Source organism: Sander lucioperca, chromosome 1 (genome assembly GCF_008315115.2).
Source record: "Sander lucioperca isolate FBNREF2018 chromosome 1, SLUC_FBN_1.2, whole genome shotgun sequence".
In the NCBI taxonomy this organism is placed as follows: domain Eukaryota; kingdom Metazoa; phylum Chordata; class Actinopteri; order Perciformes; family Percidae; genus Sander; species Sander lucioperca.
In genome coordinates, this window is record NC_050173.1 from 52,476,651 (window position 1) to 52,495,468 (window position 18,818).

General features: G+C 41.2%; 1 protein-coding gene across 4 annotated transcripts in view; it reads right to left on the bottom strand.

Moving 5' to 3' along the window:
* The window catches only part of si:zfos-2326c3.2 (mitogen-activated protein kinase kinase kinase kinase 4), a 101,241-nt gene extending 89,999 nt beyond the window's left edge, over positions 1–11,242 (bottom strand). For 3 of the 4 annotated variants that reach the window (XM_031280098.2, XM_031280099.2, XM_031280097.2), the window contains exons 1-2: positions 11,039–11,240; positions 9,922–9,987 (exon numbers count right to left, since the gene is read on the bottom strand). In XM_031280098.2, the coding sequence (XP_031135958.1) occupies positions 9,922–9,987; positions 11,039–11,095 (123 nt within the window). In that variant the 5' untranslated portion in view covers positions 11,096–11,240. Of the gene's footprint in view, positions 1–9,921; positions 9,988–11,038 lie in introns of all 4 variants that reach the window. The other variant, XR_004898448.1, reaches the window with a different exon arrangement.
* Positions 11,243–18,818: the final 7,576 nt, after the last annotated feature.

Below are 18,818 nucleotides of genomic sequence, written 5' to 3' on the forward strand. Positions count from 1 at the left end.
CACAGTGTTGGAGGATGTTTCCTCTCTTCTTTCATCCCCTCAGCTCAAACCCCCACACAGCATTGCTTAGCTTTGGAAGAAAGACTTTTGTAATACTGTAATACTTTGTGCAACTGAGTTCTTCATTTCTTAATCTGAAGGAGAAACTGAATACTTAATATTTAATCGTTTTGGCAGTCGTTTTTTCAAAAGACAACCCTGCGGGAGGGGCTGTGCCGTAGTCACTCAAGGGAAGGTGTGTGTTTGTTTGCAACTGCAAGTAGGTGTTGGTCTAAATCTTTGTTTGGATATATTTTACACTTCGGTCAGCAGATCAGTGAACATGAGTAAAATAATGATGATGATAAGTGGGTCACAGAGAGGGAAGTGACACTATTGAAACTAGAAAGATTTGAGGAAGTGTAAGTGATTCACTCCGGGAATTGAATTACAGACCGCTGTTTAATGGCTGTGTGCACAGTCCATGATGTTTCAACATGGTGTCACCAAGTGTGGGAGCAATACTCCAGAGCAAATTTGGGAGGCTTTGGCGTTTCACAAACTTGACTCAAATACACACAGAGAGCAGTTCTTCAAGTCCTTACCAACAAATTCATTTCAAATACATGTTCTGATTTGTTCCCCTGCACGCTATGAACATCATTTAACCACGCAGGTCGGTTTATGTCGCACGGTCTACGGTCTGACCAAACTAAATATTTCAACTAGTTTAAATTTAGTCGTAGTGTCTCTAAGATTAAGCTTTCATCAGAGCAGCACAGTGTTACATCAGCAGTCATCTTAGCGCTATTTTGACATTGTAACAGAAACGTACAGCGCACACACACACACACACACACACACACACACACACAGTGCGTCTCACTATCTTTGTGGGGACCCGTAATTGACATAATGCATTCCCTAGCCCCTTACCCTAACCTTAACCATCCCAACTAAATGCCTAACCTTAACCCTTACCCTCACCCTAACCATAACCTAATTCTAACCCTAATCCTAAAACCAAGTCTTAACCCTCAAACAGCCCTTTAAACTTGTGGGGTCCAGCATTTTGGCCCCACAAAGCTGTCGGGACCCCACAAGTATACTGTATTCCTGTTTTTTGGACCCCACAAATGTAGCTAAACAAGAATACACACACACACACACACACACACACACACACACACACATTTTGCAGGGAAGGGAAGTTCCTTCTGCAAACAGGGAAACGCCCTGTGTGTGTGTGCGTGCGCGTGTGTGTGTGTGTGTGTGTGTGTGTGTGTGTGTGTGTGTGTGTGTGTGTGTGTGCGCGCATGACGACTAGATAGTAAGTGAGAGGAGCATGCACAGTGTATGCCTCATGGTGATGCAGTACTAAGAAGCAACTTAATAATGTTAATGTTTATTTGAAAAAATGTAACAGTTAAAAATTACTATACTGTTTGTCCGCACTCTTAAATTGTCAGGGGTTTCTTTGTCCCGGGGCCACAAAACTCCTGCAGATATAACCATACTACTGCCATGTGACTATTACTGCACATAATACATCCTTTAAAACGTGTGTGTGTGTGTGTGTGTGTGTGTGTGTGTGTGTGTGTGTGTTTCTCTCATGTGTCCCCTTGCTGTCTGCATTATGAATGTCTCTCATACCTAATTAGCATACGTACGGATATATTATAGTAACCTTTTCACTGGCACACTACTGTAGTGCCGACGTATCCTGCCACTGCGTGCGCGTGCGTGCGTGTTGGTCGGTCCGAGGACAAGCGACAGGCAGAAATCAGAATGTATTTGTGTATGCGTTGGATTCCTAGCACTTCACAGTGTCATAAACGTGTGTGCAGGAGCCTGTGTGTGTCATTCAGTGGACCTCAGTGTCAAAAGGAGAACGAGCTTTCTCCAATTAAGTGTGTGTGTGTGTGTGTGTGTGTGTGTGTGTGTGTGTGTGTGTGTGTGTGTGTGTGTGTTCAGTAATGATTTTGTTTTTGCGTGCATGTGTTTTTGACCCCAAAAAGGGAGAAGTTGAAAGAAATCGGAGCATGATAATGGAGTTGGGGTTATTTAGGTTAAAGATATATATTTTGAGCCCAAGAACTTTTCCAGGTACTTTTTGGGAGGGACTAAGGACCTTTACCTGCATATACACACACACACACACACACACACACACACACACACACACACACACACACACACACACACACACACACACACTGCAGGAACCTGGGTCCAAGTTCTTGTCCTCAAAATCTCCCTGCTACCATGGCGCTGCTTTCCAGCCTGCCAGAAACTATACGGGGTGGAGTTTGCAGCACTGAATGTCACGGGCAGGACAAACACAACCTTCATTACTGATAACTTACTATAGCGCACAACTAAGCGGAACAAAACTCTTATTATATCCTCTCCCTTGTGGGTCCTGCCTTTCGATGTCAAACCTCTCTGCATGCTCTAAATCTGCACTTCTCTTTTCATTCAAACGTCGCACGCAGACAACAGGGATGACTGTGTTTTCTTGTTTCGTGCAAAAATGAGCTCTCAACCCACCCCACACGGTGGCTTTCTTAATCTGTAATCTCAGTTGGGTTTTTTTTAGATGTGGAGGAAACGCAAAAAAAAACAAACTCATGTGCACTGGAGATTCTTTGAGTTCAGGAGTAGTTCCTGACTTTTTCAGTTCCTGGGGCAGTTTAGCTAAAAAGGCCTGATTGTTTTCTCCAGCCCGCTCTACTCTCCTATATGACTCTCTATTACTTCTAATTGTGCCTGTCTTAGCATGTCAGAAAAATCCTGTCGGCTGACCAGAAGGCTGCCGCTGAATTATAATGTAAAACAGGGCTAATGGGGATCGCTTCCCTCCCGTGCCTGCTCCCGCTGACACCGGGGTTCAGGTTGACACCACACAGTATCTGACTACTAACTGGCAATTAGGGGATCAAAACATGATTCGTGACATTTAACTCCTGATGCTAGACACCAGTCAGCTGTTAAGGCTTAAATTTGGAGCAGAACTAATTGGCAACAGAAGCTTAGTAGTGGAACTAGAAACCGTTTCAGTAAACAACAGACAGTGGGCCAGCGTGGTTTACAGCAGGGACTACAACAAACTGCACATTACTGTGCACAAATTAACATATTGCTCCATCTGCCTCCTCCGCCTCTTCACCCTTAAACTCTCTCTCTTTTTCAAAGTCCCAGTGTAGGTTTTTTAATGTTCCACACATCATGTCATTCCTCCCCTGCCCTCTGTCCTTAGTTTGGCTCTTCTAGAGAGTAGGGCTGCGCAATTAATCAAATTTTTTTGACGTAGCCTGACGTCGTCATACTCAGATTCTAGTCGGAATATGAGTCGGATACCGCTCCACTGGACGGTGATTATGGGGCGTGTTTGAAAGAAAATGCCTCTGCGCTCAACTGGATAGACCTACAACCAATCAGAGCAACGGAGACAGACGTCACAGAAGCTGCAAGTCAAAGGCAGGCTTCAGCAGAGCAAAGGCAGAGGCGGCAGTTTCCGTGTCGTGCGGACGGGTGTGGCAATGTGTTTACATACGTGATCGCGGTTCTCTGTTCCTCTTTTAAAATGAATGCGCTGTCGATATCTTCTATAAACAGACGCGATGGCGGAATCTACACGTCTCAATTCTCCAGCGGCAGCCATCTTTGTTGTAAACAAATTCAACCCAAGCGCTCTTTGGTGACGCGGTTGATTACGTTACTGTTGATCATCTGTCCATCATCGTATAAAGCCCGCCCTGACAATTTGATTGGTCCGAACAGCTCTGGTTCGAGCATAGTTGCTCCACAACGGATCAAGTCCAGACCGAACTTCCCGACTTCAAACGATGTGGGCGGGGCTAAGTTTGGCTGGCATCCAGGCTAAATTTGGACTCTTAACGATCACAAAAACCACGTAATCAAGAAAAACAACTATTCTGCACATTACGTTTTGCAAGTAAACTCTTTCTTTGTCTTGTGTTTTGAATGAAAAAAGTATGAAGGGAAATTTAACAGTTCGAGGTGTTGTTGATTTCACTGTTCATTCACTGTTGATTTGTTTCAAGCTATAGTGCGTGGTTTCGGACAACAACGCTGTCGGCTCGTCCACATGATACAAGGCTTCCGTGACCGCGCACCGCCTACAAATGTGCCGGGGTTAGGGTTAGGGCATACGCTCTGCGCGTGCGCGAAACATAATACGTCTCCATAGCAGCAGGCGGCACTGCTCTGTATTGCTTCCCAGAAAATCAAAACCGGCAGCTGATTGGACGAACGCGTCACGTGGTTCTTTTTTCTCCGGAAATTCACAGCCAGACTGTCATGGCGGCTTGTTCAGAATACGATCTCATATTGTACTAAAATAGTTCACCGAAACGTGTTTCTGAAAACATTTGAAGCGAGAAATAGGCCATGCAGTTGCTGCATCGGTCTTCATTTCAGATCGACAAAGGTCAGTTTAAAAGATTTTTGTCAGATTTTGAGAGACTCATCCGACTGCCCTGTCTCCGACTGAACATGTCGGGTCGGCCAAAATGAATGCCGACGGCTCCTCGGACGGACGACGGCACGGGACACACCGAACAGACTCGAGTCACCGACCTCGCCAGATGGTCCGACGACCGTTAATCGGCTCTGTGTGTTAGCGCCCTAAGATGCCATGGTGTTCCAGCCATGCCTTCCTACCTACCTGAGCCTGTTGCCTTTTATTTTGTAGTTGCGTGGTTTATATATTTTGGGACCTGCTGCCTGCCCCATCAGACTTGTTTTCCCGTCTAGACTAGACTGACCTGACCCGGCTTTTTGCTAACTGCAAGACTGTAAATCGACTACAGACCTTAGTAAAACTGATTATCTTTCTTGTCATTTGGGTCCTGCTTTCTGTTTGCCAGCCTTTACACAACGGTTAAAAACAAAACTAATCAACAGATAAAATACAAACCCATTTCACTGCCCTACGAAGTTAGTTGTAACTGCACAGGTGTGTATGTTATGCAGCACAATCGTTAAAAACATGGTGACTGGTCTCAGCATCTCAGTATGTATGGGACTCTGAAATATAAATCGCTGACAGATTCACCTGGAAATTTCTTTGGGTCTTGTAGTCTTTTGACCGTCTAGGCTAGGGGTGTCAAACATACAGCCCGTGGGCCAGAACCGGTCCGCCAAAGGGTCCAATCCGGCCCACTGGATGACTTTGCAAAGTGTGAAAATCGCAGAGAAGTAATTAATTCCAATTCCCAATTTAGCACTTTAATCTCAGAGAATATCAGAGTTCTTTTTCCGTAAAATTAAGAGTTTTTTTTCTCTGAATATTACCCCTCTCCCGAGTCCGTAACATTATATTTTTTTTTTTTCCTACAACGGCCTTGGAACGCTGTCGTAGCAGAAGCAACTTGCGTTTGCCAACATCAAGCTGACAAGAAACTCTGTGGCTGATAAAGTTTCTGATCTTTCTGGAATGGTTTACTGGTCTGGCCCACTTGAGATCAAATTAGGGGTATGTGGACATCCCTGATCTAGGCACAGTATAGGTCAATTTTATGTTGGCCTGGTGCTGATGGGCCTAGTTCTTGTCTCACTAAACACTTGTATACTGCAGATTATAAATACATTTTCGATAGTGACACATACACATCGGAATTGTAGCTAACTTTCCTCTGTTGTACTTTTTTATTTCGTAGCTTGCACTCAATGTACAAATCAGCAATACAGAGGTTTACACTCTGTATTTAGATCAGGTTACATTGCTGAATGCTAAAAAATGCAGTGTACTGAAAATACAACAGACGTATAAATAAACAGAGGAGAATCCCAGATGCTTTGTCAGCATCTCCTACACCCACGTCAATCCACAACTAAGTGTTTTCTTAAGGGGCCGTGTGTTTGTTTGTGTGTAGCATAAGTCATTGTTCTACGTGCCCGATTCGATTCCTGTCCTGGTTTCCCATAATGGGACTCACTTTATGGCCACACACACACACACACACACACACACACACACACACACACACTTTTGTGTAGCATTACACACCATCATTACAACTTTGCCTATACTGTAGCAATTCCCATTTCCATGTCATTTCATTCATTGCTTTACAAAATGAATGACTTTTTCAAATGGTCTGTAGTCTGTATTGCCTTGTTCGTGGGACCCTGACATGAAAAACATCAGAATCATTGGTGTTAGTGCCCCTCAATAAGATTTTTCAAAAGTCACCCATATTAGGAGGTTTCCCACGGTTAAATTGGATGAAATTTGTGATTTTTTTTTTTTTACCCCCGTGTAAAAGCACCCTGTGTAAAGGCCAACACAGGCCTCACTGTCCTGTGCATCTCTTGCAACATTTCCTCTTTCAAGAAATCAAGTGGCAATTGAGGCCTCATTCACAGAGAACCATCCATGGACCTCATTCATTCATAAACCCTAAACTTAACCTCTATCTTAATTCATAGTCTTAACTTATAACACATTTTTGGGTGACAGCCAAAGTCCCTTTTTCCAAAAATGTTCCGAATGTTTGCTTATTGTACTAGTTAATGTTGATATTAATATATTTGTGCCACGCTGATTAGCCACAAATCAACGCGTGTCTAAAAAAGACCTGAACCCGCAGAAATAAAATGGATAGAAAGGCCATTTCCACTCAAATCAACGTAGCACAATGGTGCGAGCAGCAGCCATTTTTAGGTGTACCATTGCCACGGTAACGTAGAAACTTGCGATAATAAGCCGACTTCCGGCAAGTGGCGGAGCTGAGGTTTTGAAGTGGAGTGGTAACGTTACGAGGCAGAGAGCCAGCCGCTAAATTAGTCAAATTAACTTCATGCTTCAGCCGCACAAAGCACATTGCTATCGCCACGACTGACCACTTTATTCGGCTCGTTTTCTGTGACCGATGTGGCGAGGGGGGGGCAACGTTAGGGCGGAGTTAGCAAGCCAACGTTAGCTGGTTCCGCCAGAGAATGTCTAACAAGGGGAGAACTTCCGGCTTCTGAACTGGTTGAAGTTCCACTCTGGTTCCATATGAGGGCGCTCACAGGCGAGTGCAGAATGAATGGTGGTCTATGGAGCTGTACCCCTCAAAATCCACTTTTCTCAGGATATAATTTTGTGTCTTGTAATTTGAATGTTGCATTCGAAAGGGGAGGCTAAGAAAACACACACTGCTGGGTCTTTGATGTTTTTTAAAGTCGCTTTTTTGTTCTAAAAAGCCTTTTAAAATGTCAATGACATCGTACGGCCAGAGATACTGCTTTACAGCCAGCTCTGAGTCTCTTCCTTCAACAACACAGCTAGGCCTGTCACGATAACACATTTTGCTGGACGATAAATTGTCCCAGAAATTATTGCGATAAATGATAATATTGTCGTTCGGAGACCATTTTCATCTAATATAATGATAATGGCATAACAATGCAGGTACAACTTTTTCAAAGATCAATAAACTTTTATTTCTAAAGAATATTTAACATTGGAACTAGAAGACATTATAAATATCCACAATAAACACCAAATCCAAAACCAATAAATAAAATGGACTCTCAGTCTCTGTTAACAAAAAATGCACTGGAATAAAAACCAAACACAATCAAAAACAATAAATAAAATGGAAATTTTTCCGGCCGTGATAATTTCCATTTAAAAATGATCAAGCTCATTTTTATTTATCATGCAATTAATTGATTTATTGCATATTGCGACAGGCCTAAACACAGCTGACACGTTAGGCTCTCCCTGTCAATACACGTGCTAGAAAGAGGTCTGCTAATGTTCTAAAGACCACGCCGAAATATTCACTCTGACATTCTGTTTCTGCTTTGGATGCCGTCAAGCGGGATCTCTGGTCGTAATCAGTCCTTCACTGACCGATCAGCATTTATTAGCAGAATGCTAGCGTGTTATGGGCAAACAACGACTCAACCTGTAAGAAATCGAAAGGACATAAGTACTCGTTCATTCAACTTTCGACCTACAGTATAATCCATGTTGAACTTGCAAAAACTACAATCAAATCTGAGATTTCTCAACGGCAATCAGGCGAAGGAGACAAATTTAGCCGTCTAGCTCCATAGACTCCCATTCATTTTGCAATCGCCCGCGGTCACCCCCAGTGGAACTCTGGTGGAACTGCAACCGAATTCGGTACAATGGGGCTTAAAGTGATGGTTCGGAGTAATTTCACCCTAGGCTGCTTTGCACCTTGACCTCGAGCCAAACAACCCCCCATAAGCTATTTTTCCCTTGTTATAACGCTGGTCGAGTTAGCGTTATCAGCTGGTTAGCTTAGTGCAGGCTCTAATGGATCCACGTTTGTATCTCGTAAATTACCCCACTAATAATGCCCGGAATGATACCAAACGTCTACAGTAGTACAAATAGTTTCTGTACTTATAAAAAGAGGCATTAGAAAGTTTGTAACTACACCAGAAGTATATTTAAATAACACTTGCCTGATGGATACTCCTCTCGGCTGCTACCGCTCCTCTCGGCTGCTACCGTGCGATAGCGCAGTAGTATCCATCAGGCAAGTGTTATTTAAATATACTTCTGGTGTACTTACAAACTTTATAATGCCTTGTTTTATAAGTACAGAAACTATTTGTACTACTGTAGAAGTTTGGTATCATTCAGGGCATTATTAGTGGGGTAATTTACGAGATACAAACGTGGATCCATTAGAGCCTGCACTAAGCTAACCAGCTGATAACGCTAACTCGACCAACGTTATAACAAGGGAAAAAAGCTTATGGGGGGTTGTTTGGCTCGAGGTCAAGGTGCAAAGCAGCCTAGGGTGAAATTACTCCGAACCATAATTTTAATTAGGGAGTGAACAGGCTCTCCGTAGACGGGCTCTGGTTCCGCCGTGCTTTTATGCTGCATCGGTTACAGAGAATGAGCCGAACAGCGGGCTGAGTCTAACGTTAGCGGTCCACCGACCCACCGCCGCTGGCTCTAACTGTCCCTCCTCACTCCCTGCAACTCCGAAAACATCTCCCGAGCGGGTCTCCTCACAGCGAGCACAGTTTACTGACGCGTATTGTCACTAGACAGCTGACAACAATCGTCATTTTGTTGTGTGCCAATCAAACGACCACGGGAAACAGTTCAATGGCCTTTCTATCCTTTATTTCTATGCCTGAACCTAACCTGAATTTGCTCCTCAAGTCTTGTGCTGCGGGAAAAATAACAATCCTCCTTATAGAACTGTGTTCTTCTTGCATAATTCATTTAGGATCAAAGCAATTTGACATAATCTTCTATATAAACATTTCTATTTTTTCTTTGCTTTTCCATATGGCAGGTAGGGGAGTATATGTTACTATGGAAGGCCAACAGCAATGAGGTTTTACATCTCTGATGAAGAAATACAAGCAATTGTAGTCTTTTCACCTGACTCAAATTGTAACACGCATCTTAAACTGACCACCCACAAAGGGTCTGAACCTCCGTGATTCGCCCAAGAGGATCTCTTTTTTTAAATGCACAAAACTAAGTGTTCCGCATATGAATAGAAACACACAGGTTGTGGTATTGCAAAAGCACATACACATGACTTGCACTGAGGGCACAACCATCTGCACAGACCTAAATAAGACTGAACACCTCCTGTGACCACAAACCACTCATACACAAACAGATATTGCGATAAGGAAGTGAGCCCCACCCAGGGCCTTTAAAAGATGCTGCAGATGCTGGTGTGTGTGTGTGTGTGTGTGTGTGTGTGTGTGTGTGTGTGTGTGTGTTCTGTTTGTAAGAGCTACAGGATATTTCAGTAAGCTGAGAATTTCTTTTTTTCTCCTCACTAACTGGAAGTAGCTATAGTTTGTCTGGTTTTACCAGAAGTGACGTGTTAGATACTGTACATCATCTTCCATGCATGCAACAAACAACTATTCAAATTCGAAAGATGGACAGAAATGCATCATGGGAGTGCTCACCTTGTACACCTGACCGTAGGTTCCATTGCCAACCACCTCCACCAACTCAAAGATACCTGCTGGATCCTAGAAGAAAAAAAAAATAAACACGGTCAAGAAAAATAAACGAGGATCGTATAGGAGTGATGCTAAGACAAATGAAGAGAACAAAGCTAAGCAGACAGCACTACAAGTGAATGCAACAGTGCATTAACAAACGGTATAGAAAATTGCATTTTTCAGCAAAGTCACAATGCAACAGGTTCATGCCGAACACAACTATGATAAACAACTTTACTCAGTAGTACTGCGGGCAAATGGAGAAGAACAATGCAGTGTTATACTGGGATGGAGACTGAGGAAATGGGAATGTAAATGTGGATAGCATTGTGAGCTACAAAGATCAAAGTACGGGTTGAAAATTGTTGAAAATGTCATTTTAAAAAAGGTCTTCTTGGCTTCACTGACTATAGAAATATTATCACCTAAAAGATGTATACAATCATATTACATTACATGGCAAAACCATACTTGAATCATACAGACATACTGTCATTTCCTATAGGGATACTAATACTAATAGTATTACAGATACAGAAATATTGTACTATGACCAACGAAAGATGACAAAGACAGTAAACTAGCATAAGAACACTAAACACTAGCTGTTAAGTATTACAATTGTGTGAATTGGGTTAAAAAACAATGATGTGCCCATGAACTAGAATGCATTTCTTTCTAGTTTTTTTCTGTCAATTATACACAAAGTTTATCTCAGTAAGCATTCACTTGTTGCATGCCAACTTGTCAGCAAGGCAGCCAAAGAAACATCCCGTGTGTAAACACTGCAGCTTGTAAAGTTAGCTACACCAAACAGGACACAGTGCAGACAGAAAGCACAATGTTACATGGTAACGTTGTATAGACATTAACGTTACACACCGAGTTAGGACACGATAAAACTCTTCTTTAAAAAAGTGCATAAAGCAAGAGCCGACCGTTAGACAAGGGGGAAAAAATCAAGTGGTGTTTTTGCTGGAAACTAACGTTACCGTTAAGTTTCAAGCAACACCCACCACATCCTCCAATGTTTGCTCAAACACTTCATTAAAAAGCAAGGCAACATTTTTAAACTTACTCTTAAAGCAGCGAGGTCTATACTGTCCAAACTTCGAGTGGTGTTTTCTCTCGACATTGCTGTCAATAACTTTTTGTCAGCGTGTTGATATTTGTAGACAAGACATGGACGGTCACAGTTTCTCCTCTACAAACTAACGGGTTTTCGTCTTGTCGGGTTCATTCTGAAGTTTAGCTAGCAGCCGCGTCAAGCTAGTTAGCTTTAAACACATGGCTTCCGGACAGACCTTTCAAAATAATTGCTTTTACTAGTAGACCTGTAAAGTCTTCGATTTGCGTTTTAAGTTCTACTTTAACGGTAAAGAACAGAAAGTACCATACATATAATAAAAAGCCATACATTATATTAGAACAGGATTACCTATAATATAAATAAATTAAATGTAGGCCTTACGTTAGATTCTAGGAAAATCGAAATACACTAGCCTATTTGTGTTTGGAAGTTGCGCTAGCCTTTTGGAAGTTTCCTACACGTTATACACTATTGTATTAATTAGTTTTTTTACACTGTCTCAGGCCCAAATCTTAAACGACATCAAATATCTAATTGTGAAAATTTAGCAACATCCTGTCTCTGGTTGCATTAACGTTGTTTCACTTGACGCTACTGAGTTTTGCTCCTGGGAAGTGATTTTTTTTTTTCTTTAGGCGACACTGCTATCTTGACATCCAGTAAAAACCACAGAAAAACGACAAGGAAGAACTTTTGCTTCACTAAAACCTGCTTGTACAGTCCATATGCAGCTAACTTAAAATAATTAAATAAATGTAGTAACGTTACACAATCTCTCCACGTGTATCTTTGTGTGCTCGTGCGCGCGAGTGTGTTTTTGTGGGGAAAAGTTCACAGTCCAAATTCTCAGAGAACCCCTCAGTAATCATCCACTTTGCAAATACCTTTTAAATATAAGTGATAAGTAAATAAATTAACAACAAAGGTAAGTGATTATTCAATACTAAATTAAAAAAGAAAAGAAAAGAAAAACTAAAAGAAAATAGCACACACACAATCACAAGTACACACGTACACCCTCTTATCACACTGACCTGACTTTCATTCTCACTTTACATTCAACCCAGGGCCCTTTCTGGGCGATTTACAGGTGCATGGCTCATTGCTGTTCCAGTATCCCCTTAATGTTGCTGTACATGCATTTCACTACTAAAATACACTTATTTTACTACTAAAATACTACTACCCCTTCACCATACCTAGAGATTGGCATGGTTTTATTTCAGTTAACCTAATAGCTGGTTTGATTTGCATTGAGAGATGATCTTATGGAAAGTATACCCCATGCCAATCTCTAGGTATGGTGAAGGGTATGTGATGATGTGGGGCTATAAAATTTCCTTCGGGATGAATAAAGTATCTATCTATCTATCTATTTTAATTCCAAAGGCCAAGGGAACTTTATCAGGATGCATAGTATCCTGGATCCATGAAATAACTGGCCTTTAAAAATAGAAATCTGCCTACCTCTATGGGAATTTAACATAGGGGTGTGTATACTTATGCCCCCAGTATTTTAAGGAAGAACATTTATTTATTTATGATACATTATTCATTCACAAAGAAAATTGGTGTCCTTTAAAGGTTGGATTTTTCCACATTTTTTTAATCAAGGTATTAAGATCAATTTCCAAAAGATGATTTTTTTATTCCTCTTTTTAGTCAACTTTAGCATGGGTTCCTAAACTCATGAGCAGTACTGTAATTGTAAGCTCTATAATAGAACCTGTGTAATTAATAATGTGAATTATTGCTGGACTCGATGTAGGCCTATGTGTCCCAGGGCCATATTAAACATGCGGGCTCACTAGTTAATGTTAATCAGACTATACCTGTGCCTCCAGCTCTGAGTCCCATTGTAACCACAGTGTCATTTTTGTCAGGACAGCACAGAAATCACAGAATGTGAAATGTGAGAAAGTTAAGTCTCTTGCAATGTAGCAAAAGTGTGATTTCTTCTGGCTAAATATAACACCTGTTTCAAAATGTACTTGTCGGGCTCGGGCCGAATTATGTCGGGCTCTGGCCTTGTCGGTCCTAACTTTTAAGGCCTGATTACAGTTCTAAACCAGAGCACATTTTTCTCCCATCCTGGATTGTTGTGTGGACTAGTCAGACCTCTGGAAAAGCGAAACTACTAACAGCTATGTCTTTGCATGACACTTTTGATAGAAACATTGATTGACACAATGCTCATCACCAGTGCATCAGTACCATTAGCTAAATAAACTAATTACCCAGCTCTGACAATTCAAGTAAAACTACCACTTGACTTCCATATTTTTTTGTTTTCACCCATAACTAATTGATTTATACTGCTTTATACTGACAAAAAGCAAAGGTTCTAATACATTTTGGTCTTGAGAGTGGGATTTTGCAGTTGCTAATATAAGCTAGCTAATGTCACTTTTAGCTGTTTTGTGTTGTGTAACTTCAGACTATTAGCACATCTAAGGTAACATCTAACCAGGGTTGGGATGGTTACTTTAATGTATTTAGACACAAATCCTAATTACCTGTTAAAAAATGTAGTCAGTAACATAATCCAAGTATCACAATATTAAAGTAATGTAACTTGATTTCCTGCTGTTACTTTTTGATTACCTCAATACCAGATATGGGCATAACTTGCACTGTAGGCCTACTGCACTTTAGCAGAATACAGTTACATTTGTGTATCATAATTACGTAACGCTGTTCCATGTATATACTCCCTTAGCCTGCATGTAACCCTAAACATAACCCAATCACACCGTCATGTTACATTAACCTTGACTGACGTGTGCTCCTTAGTTGCTATCAGAAATTGTGATGGACCTAAAGAATATGTTTTGTGAGAAAACAACGGTTAATATTAGCAATACACAAATGAAACCTAATTAAGGGCAGTGATGGTAAACTGTCCGATAACAGATTTATGTTCACAATTTGGTATAGAACACTTGGAACTTACTTTATTGTTTCCATCAGCGAAAAAAAGGTCACAGTTTTGAAAGTGAAAATATGTTACTAGAAAAATAATTGTCATATTTCACCTTGCATGGAAACACCTCTGCACACATTAGCTCTTCCCCCCAGCCCACCTATACCTTTTTACACATGCTTGCAGGAAAGAGCCTGGCCGATATCAAAGGTGGACATACAGAAGGTGGAGGTGTAATGATATTCCAGTGTCCCTGTAACACAACCCAAATACCTACCTACAAATGAATAAATTTTTTTGTGTATTCACACCATGTCCCTATGACTTAACAATATATTTTTAGCTTTAGCTATGTCCTTATGTTTTTAAGTGTAAAATATATTAAAAAGATGGAGCTTGAAATTCCAGTCTCCTGACCGAACCAGTGAGTCACAGTCAGCATGGTGAAATCAGGGTCATTATGTGGTGGGACACAGTCACTGTGTGTGTGTGTGTGTGTGTTTGTTGGGGAGAAACAGAAAGCGCAAGACTATGCGGGAGTTGTGTGTGTTAGTGTGAGTGTAGGAGAATGAGAGAACGATGGCAAGTGACTCTCTTGCACCCTCTGTATGTGTGTGTTTGTGTGTGTAAGTGAATGTGACGAATTTTGAGCGAGAGAGGATGGCTGTGAATGTGTTGTGTGTGTGTGTGTGTGTGTGTGTGTGTGTGAGAGAGTATGAGAGAGAGTGTGTTTGTGTCACAGTGAAGAATGGTCTCTCTGTGGTCTCACACAGTGGCCCTGTTCACACCAGGGTCAGCTGCCTACACACACACACACACACACACACACACAAACAAAACACACACACACACACACACACACACACACACACACACACACACACACACACACACACACACACACACACACACACACACACACACACACACACACACACACACACACACACACACATTTCTGGACTCGTATCCAACCTAAACAAGACAGCATTCTGAGAAACAATTGAATAAGAAAATTCCAGAGTCATAGAGGCTGATTGTCTGTTTGTCTCTCATCATATCTCCATCATTTATTTACGTGTGTGTGTGTGTGTGTGTGCCTTTCTGTATATTTTCGAATAAGGTATTCTGAGGAAGTTGACATTCCACTTATCTAAACCATTTCCTGAGGGCACTTGCTTGCATTCATGCACAGGCACGCACACACACACACACACACACACACACAGATAAACATCTATACAGCATTAATAAGACTAATAAGTAGGTAATAAGGTAATAAGTTCCTCAGAATCAAAGAGAAGGGGGCTTCTTATTTTGCTGGCAAAGCAAACTTTACTTTGTTCTTTATTCTAACTTATAAAATAATTAATATACAAGTAATTTAAGACATTACGAAGACCAGTTCAAAATGCAAAAAGAACACATACAAACTATTCCGTTATCACTGTGACGCACAGTGTGCGCTAACACAAAAATAGCTTTCGGTTAGACACATTTTAGCAGTAACTGTAATAATTAAAGATATATAGTCAAACTGTTGGACCAACCTATCTGATGTTTCTGCTGTGCTTATTTTCTGTACTGTGTTGTGCTGTGCTAGCATCTCTGATCAGTGTTGTAGTCAAGACCACCTAAACCGAGACCAAGTCATCACCAAGACCAGAGTGTATCGAGACCAAGTCAAGACCAAGACTTTGAGGGGTTAAGACCGAGACAAGACCAAGACCAGACCAGTGCCAGACAGCCAGCACTTCTTCTTCTGTCTCAGAGATTCACTTTCTTGGGAGTGCGTGTTAAGGGGGTGCGGGGAGAGGGGGTTAATGGTAACAAATTTCAAATTAGAAATTACTTATTGGTTGCATTTGATGCAGGACGTTTTACATCCAATCAGAGTAATGATGTAACACATAAATCAGACAATGCACAGGCAATTTAGTGATATCCCTGCAGTTGTGGTCTTGACAGGTCTTAAAATAAAATCCTGCGTCCACTTTATCCGAGACGAGACCGAGTAAAAATGCGGTCCATTCCGAGAATAGACCTTCAAAAAGTGGTCTTGAGACCGGTCTTAGGACCAAGACCGAGCTCGAGTACTACAACACTGTCTTTGATAAACCATATCTAGTGTTACACTAGTCTGTGGCCCAACAGTTCAATTAAGTCTCCAACCTAGCGTTAGTGAACGTGTTGACATATGAAAGCATAAAACATGCATTTTAGATCAATGAGATATTATGAAATTGTTCCATGCCCCTGTTTGCTCAGTGCCGTTAAATTGTATGTACAGGACGCAGCCAGGAGTTTTCTACCTGGAAGTTATTGTAAACAAACATTGTGATTGGGTCTATAGAAAACAGTACTCATTAAAAGGTGACAGCAAAAAGAAAAGTAATTTAAAAAGCAAATGTCTGACAAGAGACTGAACATATCTCCGATCCTTAGGAAGGCTGATCCTGCAACTGGGAACATAAGAGCTGAACTTTATGTGGACTGTAATGTTGAATGTAATAATACTAATAATGCTTTTGATTTATAGGCGTCTTTCAAAGCACTCAAGGACACTTTAAAGGCACAATTAAAAACAAGCAGCGGGGCTAGGTAGTGAAGGTCCTTAAAGGTGAGAAGCACAATCATGAAATTGACATTTATCTGTATTTAACAGGGAGCCAATAAAGATGCTGAAGAACAGGAATGATGTGATCTAAAGAGGGAGTCCTGGTAATAATATGAGCAGCTGAATTCTGGACCAATTAAAGTTAAAGCCAGAAGTTAAAGCCAGAGAGGATAGAATTACAATAGTCAATATGGGATGTTACCGGGGTGTGAATGAGAATGGGGATGCTGTTTAGTGTGAGCAATGGATTAATATTGCGTTGATTAAAGTATGCAGACGGAGTAACATTGTTGCTGTGTGCTTCAAAAGACAATGTGCTGTCGAGGATGACACCCAGACTCTTGACCTGAGGGGAAGGAAGCACTATACATATATTAATTTATGTTTTTTAAAGGTTTAATGTATGTTTTAAATGTGTTCATTTATGTGGATTGTAATGTATAATGTATGCTTTCAAAATGTGGACCCCCGGGATTGTGAAGGCCATAGCATGATTCAAACCATCAAACCATTCACTGACTCATAGCAGCTGGGGTGTATTGTCATCCAGGAAGAGACAAAGTTCTTATCATAGACAGTATATAAGAATGGACCAACAGATCCCGTGTCTCTGGACGGAGACCAGTAAAGGATATTAGAAGCACTTTTCCGGTGAGCGCTGAGCGTTACTGCGCAGCCTCCAACTGAGAGAGATGTAAATGTGACGTGAGCAACGTGTCAGAAAGTTGTAAGTCTTCTGGTAGCTGTGCCAAGAGAAATCTCAATCATTCCCAATCTTGCAGAGACGGAGAGCGTAGGTATATGTAAGGAGATAACATGGACACATGCTAATTATTGCTAACTAAAATGCTAGTTAACATTAGTAATTAAACTCAAACAGCTAATGTAAGTCCAAACTGCCTGCGAGCTTCTCCTGTACTATACGGTAATTCCTCTACTATGTGACAGTAAGTCCCATGGTTATGACACAATCGTTAGCCTATTTTTACAAAAATGTCTGCTACGGAGCCATAACGTGAGGAACAAGGTAATGGAACCTGTTATACATTGTCGTGTTTCTTTAGAAATAAACAATGGACAAATAAAGTCTTTAAACGCTTCAAAAGTGAATGATCAAAATGAATGGCAGTCAATGGAATGCTAACGGGGGGTGAGTGCTTATTAGCATCAAAATGGCGCCATAGGAGGTTTGGGTTGTGAGGAGACGCTTACCCCCTTAGTTCTTATCAGCATTTTCCTTTTAGTTTGTCACCTCAACACCTTTACTGAAATCAGTCCACACCCAACTTGTGGGACATTGTTTGCCTAAAGTACAGTAGGACAGGTTAAAAAAAGAGTTAGCCGGGGCGTCAGTGGAAAGTGAAGATGACACCCTCTGACACCAAAATGGCTGGGCTCCACCCAAACTCGCAATGCATGACAAAGTGCTTTGATTCTGGTTGCTAACATTGAGCCAACGTTAGCCTCAGACACTCAGACCCATCTGTTTTGGTGGGGATTTTTTAAGAGAGTGGTTAAGGACACAAATGGTCGGAGACATGGGGTAACAGAGTGGCTGGATCAAAGACTGTTTAAAAGAAGTTGACCCCTCCGACATCCCAGTTGTGACATTCCCCATTGGTTTGTGGGTTACTGTTTTGGAGCCCTGAATTTGGCATTTTGGCTGTCGCCATGTTGTTTTTTGAAACCAGAGGTGACCATATTTAAACGTGAGAGTGGAGCTGGGGAGGAGTGATAAACTGAACACTAAGTTTCCAGTTAACGCTAAGTTACCAGCTAATGTGATCTAGCTAGCTAGCTTGGTTAGCAAGGTGTATCTGTAATGCTAATTTTGGCTAGCGAAAAAGAGACAACAAACAAATGTACCTACTGTTAAAAAATGATCAGCCAACTCCTTATAGTGTCTTTTAGTACAACCGACACTGAACAAGACACTTTTAGGCGACCAAAATATTACAATGAAATGAATCATGTTCATGTTTCAGTTCACACTGAAAACACACTGTGAAAGGGTCAAAGTTCTAAAAAAGAAAACATTAAAGTGCTCATATTATGCTCATTTTCAGGTTCATAATTGTATTTAGAGGTTGTACCAGAATAGGTTTATGTGGTTTAATTTTCAGAAAACACCATATATTTGTTGTACTGCACATTGCAGCAGCTCCTCTTTTCACCCTGTGTGTTGAGCTCTCTGTTTTAGCTACAGAGTGAGGCATCTCACTTCTGCA